General features: G+C 40.5%; 1 protein-coding gene across 1 annotated transcript in view; it reads left to right on the top strand.

Moving 5' to 3' along the window:
• LOC306932420 (trypsin) overlaps positions 1 to 14,254 on the top strand; it is a gene marked incomplete at its 3' end in the record, with an annotated part of 44,046 nt that extends 29,792 nt beyond the window's left edge. The window contains exons 3-6 of the mRNA XM_079514230.1: positions 8,859 to 9,027; positions 9,603 to 9,744; positions 11,173 to 11,436; positions 14,084 to 14,254. Coding sequence (XP_079370356.1) covers positions 8,859 to 9,027; positions 9,603 to 9,744; positions 11,173 to 11,436; positions 14,084 to 14,254 — 746 coding nt within the window. The remainder of the gene's footprint in view (positions 1 to 8,858; positions 9,028 to 9,602; positions 9,745 to 11,172; positions 11,437 to 14,083) is intronic.
• Between the last annotated feature and the right edge of the window lie 685 nt (positions 14,255 to 14,939).

The following is a 14,939-nucleotide window of genomic DNA, read 5'->3' as shown; positions in this document are numbered from 1 at the left end:
TATCAGGTAATTACATGGTAGTTGTCAGGAAATTACCAAACCAACATTTCCCACACATTCTTGTATGATTGTGATAGATACTGTACAATATCTTGAATCGGCTTCCTCCTCCGGTCCTCCCAGACCCTAACTTGCACCACAGCAACAGTAAATGGGCGGAACACAGACCTGAATCCCAGTCACATCATCATTACCTAACAGACACAAACCTGAATCCCAGTCACATCCATCATCATTACCTAACAGCCGTTGACACTTCAAATGGGCATGGACAAACTGCACAAACTATCACATAGCCTTTAACTGTTACCCCACTCCCTTCACTTTAAGGTCAGTGTCACGGAAGTCAGTACGTACTGTAAGGCTGCCGTGTTTGAGGAAATACAATAAATACCTTTACAATGAAGGGGGTGCGGTCATTTAGCTTGGCCACAATGACGCTGCGCAATATGATCTCCCTATCCGTCTGTCCCGGACGGTCTGAATTGCCTCTCTGGCCTTCTAAACACTCGTATACCTACAAGGGAGACTATTTATAAACTGCTCCATCAGAAATATCTCCTTAATTTCCTTCCAATTAAAATCCTCACCAGTAAACACCTATTACATGCTATGCTATCTCCTGCTGGCAATACAAATCCCATTCTGTTCCCCCTTCTTTAGATGGGTGAGAGCGTGAGACCTTAGATATCCCGCCATACGCCATCAATAAAGCCTTTTTAAGTTCATATACATGAACATTTCCTTTTTCTCCCAATTTAGTAATTTTATGCACCATGTACAGTATAGCCCTAGCACAAATGTTTGTTCTTGGAGGTTGCAGACAACTACAGTCCGAATCCAATACATGTGATGCCACCATCTGCTTCTTTTCACCTGACAGTGAGGACTTTCACCGGGAGGATATAACAAATGAAGAGGGACAAGCTATTCCCTAAGCCTGGGATCAATGCCATATTCGGTTTTCTGATCCCGCCTGGAGTGGAAATGACTTCATGTCATCAGGCGGCCGGAATCCATGACCGGAACCAAGCATACCGTGCACCTCCAAAATGATTCCCCTAGCTTAAAATGTTTCCAGTTTGGTATTATCGTTTGGTTTCTTTTGGTATAATAATCGTTTGAAGCTGCTCTCTCTCTCTATTTCTTTGTTCCCTGTTGATCAGGAGGTGCATATAAATTGTGTACAGAACTCCATGATCCATCTTGGTCTTACCAACGTTGAAGAAGAAACACCACTGCAACAGGCCTACAATAATAATAATACTAATAATAATATCTGGGATTTATATAGCGCTTTTCATGACACTCAAAGATGCTTTACATGTGTTGGGGCCAGGGGGGGAACAAGAAAAGGACAACTTTATTAGAAAAAACAATTATAAAATATATTATACAATCTCCTACTGCAGGGGTTTTCAACTGATTCTGACACGTAGTTGCAAAACACTTTTACTGTAAGCTATCCACATTCTGCCTGACAACGCATCCAGAACTTCACAAGGGACTGTGTTTCATACATGCATCTCTTGATAGACATTGCAATCTGCTGTGGCTGCGGCACCATGGCAACGGCATCCTATATTAAAATTGGCTAATGGGAGGGTGGGCAAGAATATGGATAAACTTTCTTCAGCCTTATCTTTTCAGCCTGAGGTGAACCAAGATGGGTCAATGTAGAATATTTAACTGGATTAGGGATCGAGGTTAATCAGATCCAACTCAAACTTGCCCAGCACATGTAAAAGCTCTTCCTGAAGTTCTGAAACTTCAGGAAGGGTTTTGTTTCTTTTGGTATAATAATCCTGAAGTTCTGAAACTTCAGGAAGGGTTTTGTTTGTAACTCAATTGTACATGGTGAAATCTGCCCTAAACCTTACATGTTTGATAATTATCCCAGCTTGAAGACATCTACAGTAGGCTACATGCCAAGATTGAGTTAAGTCAAAACTTTACTCCTCCAAGCAGGTTGATCAGATCCACCTAAAATGTGGTGCAAATTATGACACTTTCTTGTGAAGATTGTGTTTGAGTTTGATCAAAGTAGAGGTTCGCTACACAGCCCTCACACCTGTCATAGTAGCACTATACTATATTATTAAATAAGCGTCAGATGGAGACCGGACATCTTCAGTAGCTCAATATATTTATTCTGCTTTCACATTACAACAACTCCCACAAGGTGGCATCATATGTGGCATACGTTGAACACTTTTTGTCATCAAAGTTTTTTATTTTACAATAAAGCATACAAAATACACATTTTGCACAAAAGAAAAAGACAAGAAAAACAAACGAAAAGCAAAACACAACTAGCAGTAAAAAACAAACAAAAAAAACCCCAATGGACAACACCCCTCCACGTTCTGTTGTTGACAATAGTGATTATATCATCTGTAATGTATTACCAATTACAAATTGTTAATGCAACCATCCTTTAATATACAAATAAAAGTAGTCCCATATTTTATAATTGTTATTATACAATATCAACCTGGCTGCAGTGATAAGACCTGCAGTCACTAATGCATGTTGTGCCTTGGTGAACCTACGTTGAACCCTGATCCAACCAATAGTCTGAGTAGTGTCGGGGCTTTGTTAGAGTACCTGTTGTGTTGTAACTGTCTGTGTCCCTTTTGTGCCCATATTATATGGAGATCTATATCTACGTGTGTTTTTCTTTTTGTGGACGTGTGGTTTTAGATTTGAGTGCACGGAAGGAGTGCAAACTTCTAGTCAGTGTCATACTTTCCCCGAGCATGACTGACAGTAAGAGCAAAATGGCCACCGTGTGACTGCTCAAATATTAATCAGCCTAGTACCTCACACAAAATCAATGTTATTGAGATTTAAAGCAGAGTTCAGGGCTCAGAGCACAGTAGCACAGCTATATATCATTATTATCATTCCAGCGCCAGCAGAGGGAACGTGAAAGCAGGGACAGCAGCCCTGTTGTGCAGTGACATCACTGGAGGCGAGGAGCAGGTCATGTGGGAAAAAGCGCTCTGGTCAGCAGCCAAGGGATGAGAGGGCTACAGCGAGACGAGCTAGTCAACAGTAACCGGCGCATAGAGGGCCATTAGCCAGCTGAGGTCAGGAAGTCCACAACAAAGGGAGGGTGGCACTCATGAGCTACATTCGTGCTCTATTTTTAATGACGGCTGTCCCTGGGAGCATGCAGCCCCAGTTTGAGATGACCTGACTAAAAACATAGTTCCTACTTTACAGTTAAAGCAATGTTGAACTTTTGGGCTGTATTGCTGCCTGGGAATGATATAGTTTATACTGTGAGCTCAGATATTATCTTTAACTGTTGCTTCTGTAGTTCTGTGCTATGTGGGCAAGCAACTGGAAGTAACAATTCCATAAGCTCTCTCATTCTATGGGATAAACACTCAGAATCCTGGCACATTTTTTCCCTGCCTATTTCCGCTACACTGGTGTTGGCATAGTTTCATGTTACACCAAATGTAGGAGCCAAAGAGTGCTTAGCCTATGGTTATTTTCCACTTGGTTAGTGATGGGTATGGGCACCGCATTGATGCTCCATTATTGGTGGGAGCGTCTGTGGGTGGCCACCAGACAAAAACAGGTACAGTATCTGTACCAGCTCACTCTAAGGACACGCGGTAATCTGGTAGAGGGCCATGCCAAACGGTGACTATGCGAAGCCCATGGCGATTGGCCAAATGGTGGCGCTATAGCGCTCAATTGAAAATGCAAACTTTGAACGTGCATATCTCATGAACCGTTTGACCGTCGGCAATGACACTTTGATAGACATATGTGTCTCCTCAGGCCGAACAACTTTCGTGTTCTGACTTTTGACCTCTGACCTTTAGATCACCCGCCATTTTGAATTATATGAAAAACAGTTAAAATGTATCTGCTCCCAGGATCTTTGATCAAAATGCACGAAAACTAATACACGTGAACTTTGGACCTATACGGACAAATAATCGTAGCACATTTGTGTTACGTGAAAAACTGAAGTTTTTATGAGCCAATGAAAATTGCTGTTTTGTGAGACTACTTCTTCTGCACCTAATACCTACATGAAGCGTCATTTGCTTATTACACTTTACAGTATGGTAGAGGGTCATGCCAAATGGCACTGAAAGCAGACTTACTCCAATTGGCCAAAGGGGGGCGCTATAGCATTTTTTTTAAAATGAAACCTTTCAACAGGCTTAACTCATGCCTCGTTTGGCCAAAAGTCATGGCACTTGTTTCCACATGTTCCTTGACTCAGGGGGAACACATCTGTCACTTTGACAAGTAAGCTCCGTCCTCAGATTTTCCGCCATTTTGAGCAGTTTGAAAAATGCTTATACCTGATTTTCTGCCCTGATTTTTGCGTGAAACGTTGTTGCAGTATGCAATGAAACAACTGACTGTGTCCAGATAGCTCAGTTGGTTGAGCTCTCACCTTCGGACCACAAGGTTGTGTGTTCAAATCCGGGTAAAGACAATTCAGCCTGTTATTCTTATTTGTGCATATTGTTCTTATTGCGTATTGTCTTCTTTCTTGGTCCTGCCTTATCGCTGCTTGCAGCTATATTTATTTATTGAAATTGTGTTGTAATATTTGGTGCACTGAACTATATAAACATTTTAAACTTATGAGCTCGTTTGGACATTTTATCATTGTTTGTGGCGTGTCATTACAGTTTGTTTTTAGCTCCCAGGTTTAGCCTGCCGGCATGAGTAATTTATTGGGAATTATTATCAGCCACTACACCAAACATTGATGACTTAATGATTTTGAGAACTTCAGTCAAGAGTATAGGGTTAGTATGTATGGTAGAATGGATAGGACTACAGCAAAATTGCTGTCCCACAATTAAAGGACCACTTCACCCATTTTCAACCTTTCTTAATATAATTGGTCCCCACTAATGCTCATTATAAAATGGTAATTCTTTTTTGTCTGTCCCAGAGGAGGGTTAGGCAGTTCAGAAACCCACCTACCAGTGGTCGCAGGGGAATCCAAGCTAATAAAAACTACAGGCTTTCTGAAAGTTAGCATGCTAAAATAAAAGCCATTGTCCCCACATTCATTAAAAATGCAATTTAACTACTACTACTTTGTTTAGGGATGTTCAGCAATACAAATGCAATGCATGTTCACAGCGCATAACCCAAAGTCTGCAAATACTTTGAGAGTGCATATTCCCGATGTACAAGCTCACAATGCATTGCATTGCATTGCACCACATTGCGTTGTGAGATTGTTGATTGGCTATTTTCGGAGGAGACTTGAATTATTATAATGATTTCTTCATGACAGCACCTCATTTGATGCATGCTTTCAGGTGAGTCAATTATTGGATGTAGGCCTACTGTAGACAATTGCACATGGGTTACGGTATGTTAAACTACAGTCAGCACTCACTCCATTCTGTGGAGTGGGAGGTCTTGGAGTACAGTTTTGAAATCGCAGTTAATACGCTGTGTCGCTGTCTTACTTTTGCCTACTAGTGGAGGTAACAATAGCCTGGATCATAAATAATACTGAACAATGGTATGGTAAAGCTTCGAAGGTCAACGAGAAGGTGAGGCAAGGGGGCGTGCTGTGCAGCTTCAATTATATATTGTTCCAGTACGGCAAGGTGACCATGGAAACTGAAATCGGAACTATACGAAACCTGAGCATCCTGGTGAGATCCTTTCCTGCTTAAGAATAGACGGCTGGAGTGCGCAGATAAACTCTCCCTCAGTGCATCTTGCACCTTGAGCTCCCCTGTGTCTCATCATGGATCTTCCCTCTATTTTGCTCTGTATACTATTGGAACTCTTGGATGTGAGCTGTAAGTATTTTATTAATTCATTCATTCATTCATTTTATTATTTATAAAATTATTAATTAATTAATTAATTAATTATTATTATTAATTATAATTTTGGGCATTCTATGTTTTATTATGTTTATTTGACGTGGACATCACAATCACATTGGACAAACCAGCTGTATTGCTTAAACACCTGTCCACAATGTCATATAGGTCAGTGTAGTAGAGAAACAGGAAACCAAGGGCAGAGAGACGGGAGACATGGATGTGAGACAAGACTAGGGTCGGATTCGAACCCAGGTCCTTGCGCTTACAAGGAGCATAATTATGTTCTGTGCACTGGCTGAGCCATTTTAAACGTTTATATGTGTATAGAGCTTTGTGAAATGTTGGCCTAGCTGGAGAAAAGGTATCTGTTTTGAAAATTGTAAACCGACAAAAAAAATCACACCCGTGTGACGTGAGGGGCGCTCTTATCATCGTACATCATCATGACGTAAAATAGACACTATGTCCATTTTCTCAGACACTATGACATAAAATTGTGCATTCATTGTCAATGGGAATTTAATGTTTGTGTAGGACACAGTTTGTGCACACACACACCAAAAGCTGGATATAGGAGGGGCTAGCGTCCCTCAAAAACTGCTGTGAAATTTGGGGGGATGCACTGCATTGGCAGTTATTAGGTCATTCTGGGAAATGCTTGCATTCTTACCATATGTAAACATTGCCTTACATAAATGTGTATACAAAAGGATGTGATAGCTATCCTATCTCCTTTATTAGATAAACAAACAACCTTGTGTGCTGCCCTCTTGTCAGGATGCTCCCTTGAGAAATCCTATAACAAAATAGCTATTCTCTGTTATTGAGGTCAGTATTCCATCGAATCATGACACAGACAGAGCCATAGTGAAGAATTTGGAACAGTAGCCTATATTTTTCATGATCCTGAAGAGTTGAGAATGACTAAATACATACATAAAGTACTCTATTTACCTTAAAATTTGCACAAAGGACAAAGTGTGAATTACCTAACATACAATCTGTGACACTAATAGTATTGTAAAGCAGAATTGAGATTCCTTAGAAATAAAAGCCACTTGTATAAACAAATGGGAAAGTTAATAACAAAAATTGTGGCCAACACCCATTTTATGAACTACAAAAATGACAAAGAGAAAAAAGTGAGAAAGGAGATTGTGATAAACATCTCGAGTAGGTCTGGAATCTGGGCCTAAACTGAGCTACTTACTTTCACTAGAGACTATTAGATGTCATGACTCATGATGGAGACTATACACTGGAAGAAATGGATACATAAACATTTCATTTAATCTAATTTAATTGTGAATAAATTTTTCCTATTTCCTGAAAGATTAAATATACACTACCAGCAGTGGGTGAGACATATTTGTTTCCTCTGCAGTTTTGAGTTTGCTCATTTTAAGAACAATATCAAATCATTCCACAACATAATTTCACTTGACTTGGGCCATCACAGGCTCACATTTAACAAAGGAAACAAATGACACCCCCTGTTCTTAGACCATCAATCTGATGAGGAAAAAAAAAAAAAAAAAAAAACGGAAGATCACAAAAGAGAGACCCCTTCCAGGGCGGACAGGCATACAATAGGTTCAGAGTGGGTACCTATCCCACTTTTCACACCTGTGACGTTCAATAGAAGCTCAAAGAGACTGTTGCATAATGCCTTCAAATGCACCTTTACGTGTGCATTTCTTTCACACACCCAATACATTCAATCAGTATATTGTATAGAGTTACCCTTTCTGCTCTTCACATGAACCAGACGCTAATTATAGTGCAGGATCAATGTCTGAGAAGGTAATAGAGAGTACTCTTTCATCCCTCAGGTACCACTATGTCTGGAGAACTAACTGCATATTTTCATACAACAAATTAGCCTTAACAGTGAAGTGAGTAGCTGTAACAAGGGTATTGATGTCTCTAATGTATAGCCTTCAGGTTCTGGAAATCTGGCCTTCACAATCTATGTACACTAATAGTTCCCTTGAGGTCCAAGAGAGAGAACCATTCACTTAACAGACACTGCTTCTAAACTAGGCCTTGACAAACATTTTCTGTCCATTTACAAAATAAAGTTAATTGTAGGAAGAACAATATGGATGAATGACAGCCCCAGTACTTTAATCAAAGTATATATACTCCTAGTCAAATGTTACTTGATTACAAATTAATATTTGCTCTCTAATAAATGTGTGCTTGTGTTAAAGACTTTTTTTTGTTTTAAAAATAAAATACTTCAGTATGCATAATTACAAACACTTTTTGTAATAAGGTAGTTAATTCTAAATTTACTTTTTCCCTTCCTAGAAATAGTGGAGTCAAAAGTCCAATATTTGTCTATGAAATATAGTGGAGTGAAAGTATCAAAATACATACTCAAGTAAAGTAGGCCTACAGATACTAGAAAAACAGTGTCCACCACTGCAGACATATGTAGGCAAGCATAGTGTTGAATCCGGCACGCCAAAGAACACCTTTGACCAATGGCAAGGTTGGGAGAGTGGTCTCTGTCAGTGCATTAGGGGTTTTGGTTAGCCAGGCCGCCTGTTCAGCGGGGAATGTTACTGAGAGGGATAGCATGTTCTTCCGCATTTGGTACATCCACTTGGTGATACTCATCATGTCGGGTGAAAAGAGGCTACCAGGCGACGTCAGGTGTATCGGTGGAGACACGTGGTTTTCTTGTCTGCACCCTCACTAACACTAGCCAGTAGGGCTATACAATACATGGGTCATTGGGAAACGATATAACAAATAAATTGGGAGAAAAGAAAAGGCATGATACTCTGTTTTAGAAGAACTCCAGGGATCTTTTTTTATATTTTTATTGTAAAGCAAGGAACATCTGTGCTATAAAATCCTTGTGTTTTATTGATGACTTGTGCACTGATCTTGCTGCTGCTGCAACTCCTGTGATATTGTTACTGTGTGATTGAACAAGATCTGTCTCTTCCTTTCATGGTGGAGAACGATTTAGAAGATCCAATCTTATATTCTCAATCTCTATCACAGGTCGAGGAATCCTGGAACCAAATGTACGCATTGTGGGAGGATATGTTCCCGTTCCACATTCTATCAAGTACAGTGTTTCAATACAGAAGAGAACCACCGATCAACACATTTGTGGGGGGACTGTGATAAACAAATTCTGGGTGCTCACTGCTGCACATTGTAATATTGGGTGAGTTGATTTTGAAGCCTGAGTTATACTTAGTTGTGTGTGGGTCTCTCACACCGGAAATAGCGCATCTATAGTACAAGCTTTACGCATTAAGAAACTCATATGAAAGGGCATTTTAACTTTAAAAAGCTAGTTTATTTGCTTGAGTTTTCGACAAATTGTGTAGGAGTTGTAGGAAAAAGTGTTTTTTGAAAAATAATGGCAGAAAATCTTAACAGGCTGAAATGGATGTTGCCTGGAAAGTTGTCATGTTCCAACAAATCCAGCGGAATTTTGTTTTTATTGTACAAGACGTATAGGCCAAAGCGTGAAGCAGCCTGTTAGCGCCACAAAGAGGCAGATTTGAAATATGTGGGGCAGAGGTTCTTCCATTTTTAGTTGGTGTGTAGTGATATTTAGTGAGAACTCTTGTCACAGCATTGTAAGTGAAAATAAAAGGGCTATTGACAATGGTGACTTCAACTTGACATCTTGTGTATGCAAGTGTCTATATGTAGTACAGTATGGACTACATTTAATACCTCATACTGCTATTCTTGCATTCTGTCTAAGTGTAATTTATTTGTCATCCTCAGGAAAGATAACATGAGGATAGTAGCAGGAGACTACCACCTGAACATGTATGAGGGTACCGAGCAGTTCCGGCTAGTTCACCTATTGATACCCCACCCCCAGTACAACAACGAATCCAACGACATGGATATTATGCTGCTAAAGGTATAGTATCCTAACAGAAGCAATAATATACTACAGTGTCGAGTAGTGTGATATGTGAAAAACAAACATTACATTTTGACTAAGCATAAGGCCAGTGTAATTTTATTTCTTATCTTCAACATAGCCTACAAAAAGTCCAAGATCAAAATTTCAGCTACTCACTCACTGAAGTGTGGTCCATCTTGCCCGAACAAATGTAGCTCACAGAACTCTAGTGTTGTCCTAGAGCTGCACTGTGCTCACACTACACAATTTCAATAAAGGGAGAGATCAAGTTGTTGCAAATGAAAAGATTTTGAATAAAAGACATTTGCAGATGAACCTCCTTCCTTCTCAACAATAGTTGGTTGAGACAAGGTGGAGTTGGGGATGGAGATGAGTTGCATGCTACGGAGCCCCTAAGTTAAGATGGTGAAGAAAAATAAATTAAGTCGACTTGTCACTATGTCACCTTAGGGGCTCCGTAGCCTGAAAAGACAAGTATCAGAGGCACTGAGGCAGTGATATTTAAAGGCAGAGTCCAAACGCCAAGTGCTCACCTCTCAAGCTGAACAGAGATCTTCCTTACTTGTGCAAGCAAAGCGCGCAAGTATTGTGGTCAGAAGTGGTATGTATGTGTGGTAGGCATGGTTATAATCGGCTGTTGATGGAAAGATACATACATGTAAATATTACCTTTTACCCACCTGACATTGAAACATATCTTCATTACGTCACCATCAACAGCCATGGTAGGCGTGGTTATAATCGGCTGTTGATGGTGACGTAATGAAGATTACGTCACCATCAACAGCCAAAGTTATAGAATATACCTACCACGCCTACCATACATACATACCACTTTCGGTCCAGCCAACCACAGTATACTACTTTAAAGTTACATCTTTATACTCAGATTACATACATGTATACATACATACATTACCTTTTACCCACCCGACATTGAAACATATCTTAATTACGTCACCATCAACAGCCAATTACAAGTTATAGAATATACCTACCACGTCTATCATATACACACACACCACTGTCGGTCCAGCCGACCACAGTATACTACTTTCAAGTTACATACATGTATACTCAGATTACATACATGTATACATACATACATGACCTGTTACCCAACCAATATTGAAACATATCTTAATTACGTCACGATCTGAAACCCGTAACCGTCAGCACTACTTGCGCGCTCTGCTTGCTTACTCGACAGAGTGCAGTTCTAGTTGAATTTACACTTATAGAGCTACATAACCAGGGAGATTTTTGGTTTTAAATGGAGGTTTGAATGTTTACTGTTTTACTGCTGCTCTTTTTACTGTCATTCTGTACTTTTTAAAAGTGAATGTTGGTTTGTTACACTTCATCTGTAATTGGATGTGTTTGATCTGTAATTTTCAAGCTTTCTATTGTCTCCCCATGCAGGTGAGAGACCCAATAATCCTGAACAATTATGTAAGTATTGCTCCGCTGCCCAGACATGGTGCCCCCATAGCGGAGGGCAGACTGTGCCGGGTGTCTGGCTGGGGATACACCACCCCCGAAGGTGATCCGCCCGCGACCCTTCGTACAGTCAAGCTTCCCATCATCTCCACACAGAAATGCAATAGCAGTGAGTCCTTCAATGGAATAATCACTGAAAACATGATCTGTGCTGGTTACAGTGCTGGAGGAAAAGACTCCTGTAAGGTACGTCATTGTTCAACCTATACTGTATGGCTGGGTTGAGATTGAGATGCAATATTTTCACAGAACAATTGTTAATATTTTGATGATGTCACATCGGGAATGCAAATCTAAAAAAATCTTACCGTATGTACTGCTACTACTCTATGGACCATCTGTCGGGTCTGTCTCCCCTATAGAGCGTCGCAGTCCCGCCTCCTACCCTGGACCAGGAAATGAAATCCAATGCAATCTCATTTCTTAAAGTATTTATTTAAAGACGGTTACGCCGCGGACAAAGCCAACTCGAGTCGTGACAACTCATGACAACACAAACAATATTTTGGACCAAACAAATAATTAGAAAGAAGAAAAAAACGGCAGGTTACAACACTTTTTTTGTTGTTTTTCTTTGTTTATGCTTATTTACTGAAATGATAAAAATCGCTATCAATTGCGCTCTGATCGATCTCCCAGGCTGTCACCATGACCTTTCGGCTGGGGCTTAGACGAGCATCTCAGAAGGGGCACACAGGGCTTGGTGTCCGGGGGAGATCGTGGGACTGCCACAACGCAACAGTTCCCCTTTAAAAAAAAGCCCACTTCAACTCAATTTCATTGTAACAAAGATATTCGATAGAAATTCATAATTATTTAATGCCATATCGAGCCAGTACGACGACAATTGTCCCATGCAAACTGCTAGCCTAACCTGGCTGCTAGCCTACTAAGCTTAGTAGAGAGTGCTCAGTGCGTTAAAGGGATAGTTCAGATTTTTTGAACTTAAGTTGTATGAAATACTTGCCATTAATATAGTGGTTGCAACTGTATTAATTGATTGCCCGAGTCCCATGGTGGGAGTTCTGCTCTGGTTTTGGTCAATATTAAGTAGTTCCGGTCATTTTGTGGGGGCACTGGGGCCACGCAGTAAAAGTAAATTAATCCACAAAACGAACGTAATTTGTATTGTTGACCTATTTCTAAAATATTAGCGCGACTTTCGTTCAATTTTGACCCCTCTATCACATGGAACTATTTTTTGGGCGTAGTGATATGGACACAAAAAACATAGTTCTGTGTGATAGAGGGGTAAAAAAAGAACGGAAGTTGCACTAATATTTTAGAAATAGGTCAACAATACAAATTACGTTAGTTTTGTGGATTAATTTACTTTTACTGCGTGGCCCCCAGTGCCCCCCACAAAATGACCGGAACTACTTGATATTTCACCAAAACCAGAGCAGAACTCCCACCACAGGACTCGGGCAATCAATTAATACAGTTGCAACCACTATATTAATGGCAAGTATTTCATACAACTTAAGTTAAAAAAAATCTGAACTATCCCTTTAAGAGGCGAACTCAGATCAAATGCCAGTCAAACTGTTTTCACAGAGACCACGTGATGTACAGTAGTATATATTTCGGGCCATGTCATACACTTTGCAGAGTCCTGCAACGGGTCGGATACCCGCGGATACCCCGTGGGAGTTTGACAGGTGAAAACATACTTTTATAAGTTAACGGGTGTGGGGACGGGTGGAACGAAACACGGGTGGGTGACCATTTTTAATCAGAGCGCACCCGCACTGCAGGATGTTATTTAGCAGCTGGGTGCTTCTCAACAGCGGAGACAAGTTAAGTCCGTCACATGCCCAAGGAATCGACAGTGATGTCACATCACTGCCGATTCCTTCATAATGGCGTTCTGTTTCTGCTGCTGTGATTAGTGTGCTACTTCCTTGTTGCATAGCAGTGGCATCACAGCCGAATCCTTGCTTCCTTATCATAGTATTTCACGTGTGGCGTTTATTTTTGAGTGGTGTAAAAAATGAGCATGGTTGCTATGTTCAAAATAATTTCTGACGTAATTAAATCACACCCGGGTGAACTGGATGACCGTAGCAACCATGCTCATTTTTTCTGCACAAAAAAAGCCAGTTGTGAAATCACATCCGGGTGTGATTTCATTACGTCAGACATGATTTCATTACGTCAGACAGACCTTACACCACTCAGTTCACACGGGTGTGATTTTTTATCACCACGAGCTGTAGCTTGTAGCCTATTTTCGTCACGCTCGTGCTGATGAAACACCAAGGGATTATAATGTCAGCATTCAACACAAGATGTAAGATAGGTAATCACTCTGAAAGTTTAACTAAAGTTCTAACGAAATTTGTGATACAGAAACAGCCTTGGATCAAGACGGGTCAGTGTTGGATGAAATAAAGTCAAAGATAGCAAACGGTGATACGAAAGGGGCGAGTAACAGGTCATTTTTTTGACGGGCGGGGCGGATCGGGTTTCGAGTTTATATAAATCACGGGTAACGGGCGGGTTGCAGAACTCATGATTGACGGGCGGGGCGGGTGCGGATGCGGATGTGGGTTTTGAAAATTAGACCCGTGCAGGACTCTGCTTTAGGGTAGAATTTCCCTATGTATTGGTGTGTGTATGAGTGCACGCAAAGACAAAAAATACAAAATTAAAAAAAATCACAACTTGTTGCATGGTTGTATATATTCCACCACTAATTTGTGGTTGTCACAAAATCCCAAGACGCACCTGGACTTGTCTCATGGCGTACCAGTCTACCTCGGCACATTTTTTGGGAATCGCTGTTTTAGAGAATATAACTAGATTTGGCACTGCATTCCTTCTGTTTCAGGGGGACTCTGGCGGGCCATTGGTGTGTGAAGGCCGTGTCTATGGTGTGGTGTCCTGGGGAACGGGTTGTGCTGATCCCCAGTTCCCTGGAGTTTACACGGCTGTGTCAAAAGTCCGCCGGTGGATAGATCGTGTTATATTTAACTACTACAGCAGATGTGACAAGCCTTAGACCAGAGCTGCAACTAAAACATCAGTCAAACTAATGTAGCCTTTCTTCTTTTTAATATATTTTGCACATTCAATTATATTATAATGTGTTGTGTTTTAAGCTTGAATATTTATCAAATGGTTAGTGATGAGCTATTTAAAGGTTTTTGTATAAAAAAGAATGGACTGTCCCACAAACATTTCATACAGAAAACTACTGTTTGCATCTTCAAAGAATCTATCTTCAGTGCCATATTGCTGGTTATGTTTTTCCAGTCTGAAGCCTTATTACAAAGCGTTATGAACAACTGTCCATGTCCGTTATGAACAACTGTCCATGCCCAGATAGGGTCTAACATGGTGCTTCAACACCAGCCTGATCTTTCTTCAGGTAATTTGTCTTTTGTGGGGAAAGATTTTAACTGCATCTTCAGGAACCATAGGTACATTCAATAAGCATGCAGTGGAGGAACCAGCGGCTTCAGTTAAAGCTGAGCCAATTCACAACAACCAGAGATAATTTCCCTTATATTTGTAGTTGTTTATTTGAGCTTGAGAGCCGATCAAAATTAATGTAAGCCTCAACAATATAGTATGTCATCTATATATGTTATGCATGTTATGGGTTTCCATTTGTGCATGCCCATGTGCGTCATCAACACTATACATCAGCAGTTTTGGATGACATACATTCATTTCAAATTGGT

Source organism: Electrona antarctica, assembly GCF_951216825.1.
Source record: "Electrona antarctica genome assembly, chromosome: 2".
Taxonomy (NCBI): domain Eukaryota; kingdom Metazoa; phylum Chordata; class Actinopteri; order Myctophiformes; family Myctophidae; genus Electrona; species Electrona antarctica.
The sequence above is the reverse complement of the archived record's forward strand: the minus strand, read 5'-3'. Positions and strand labels throughout refer to the sequence as shown.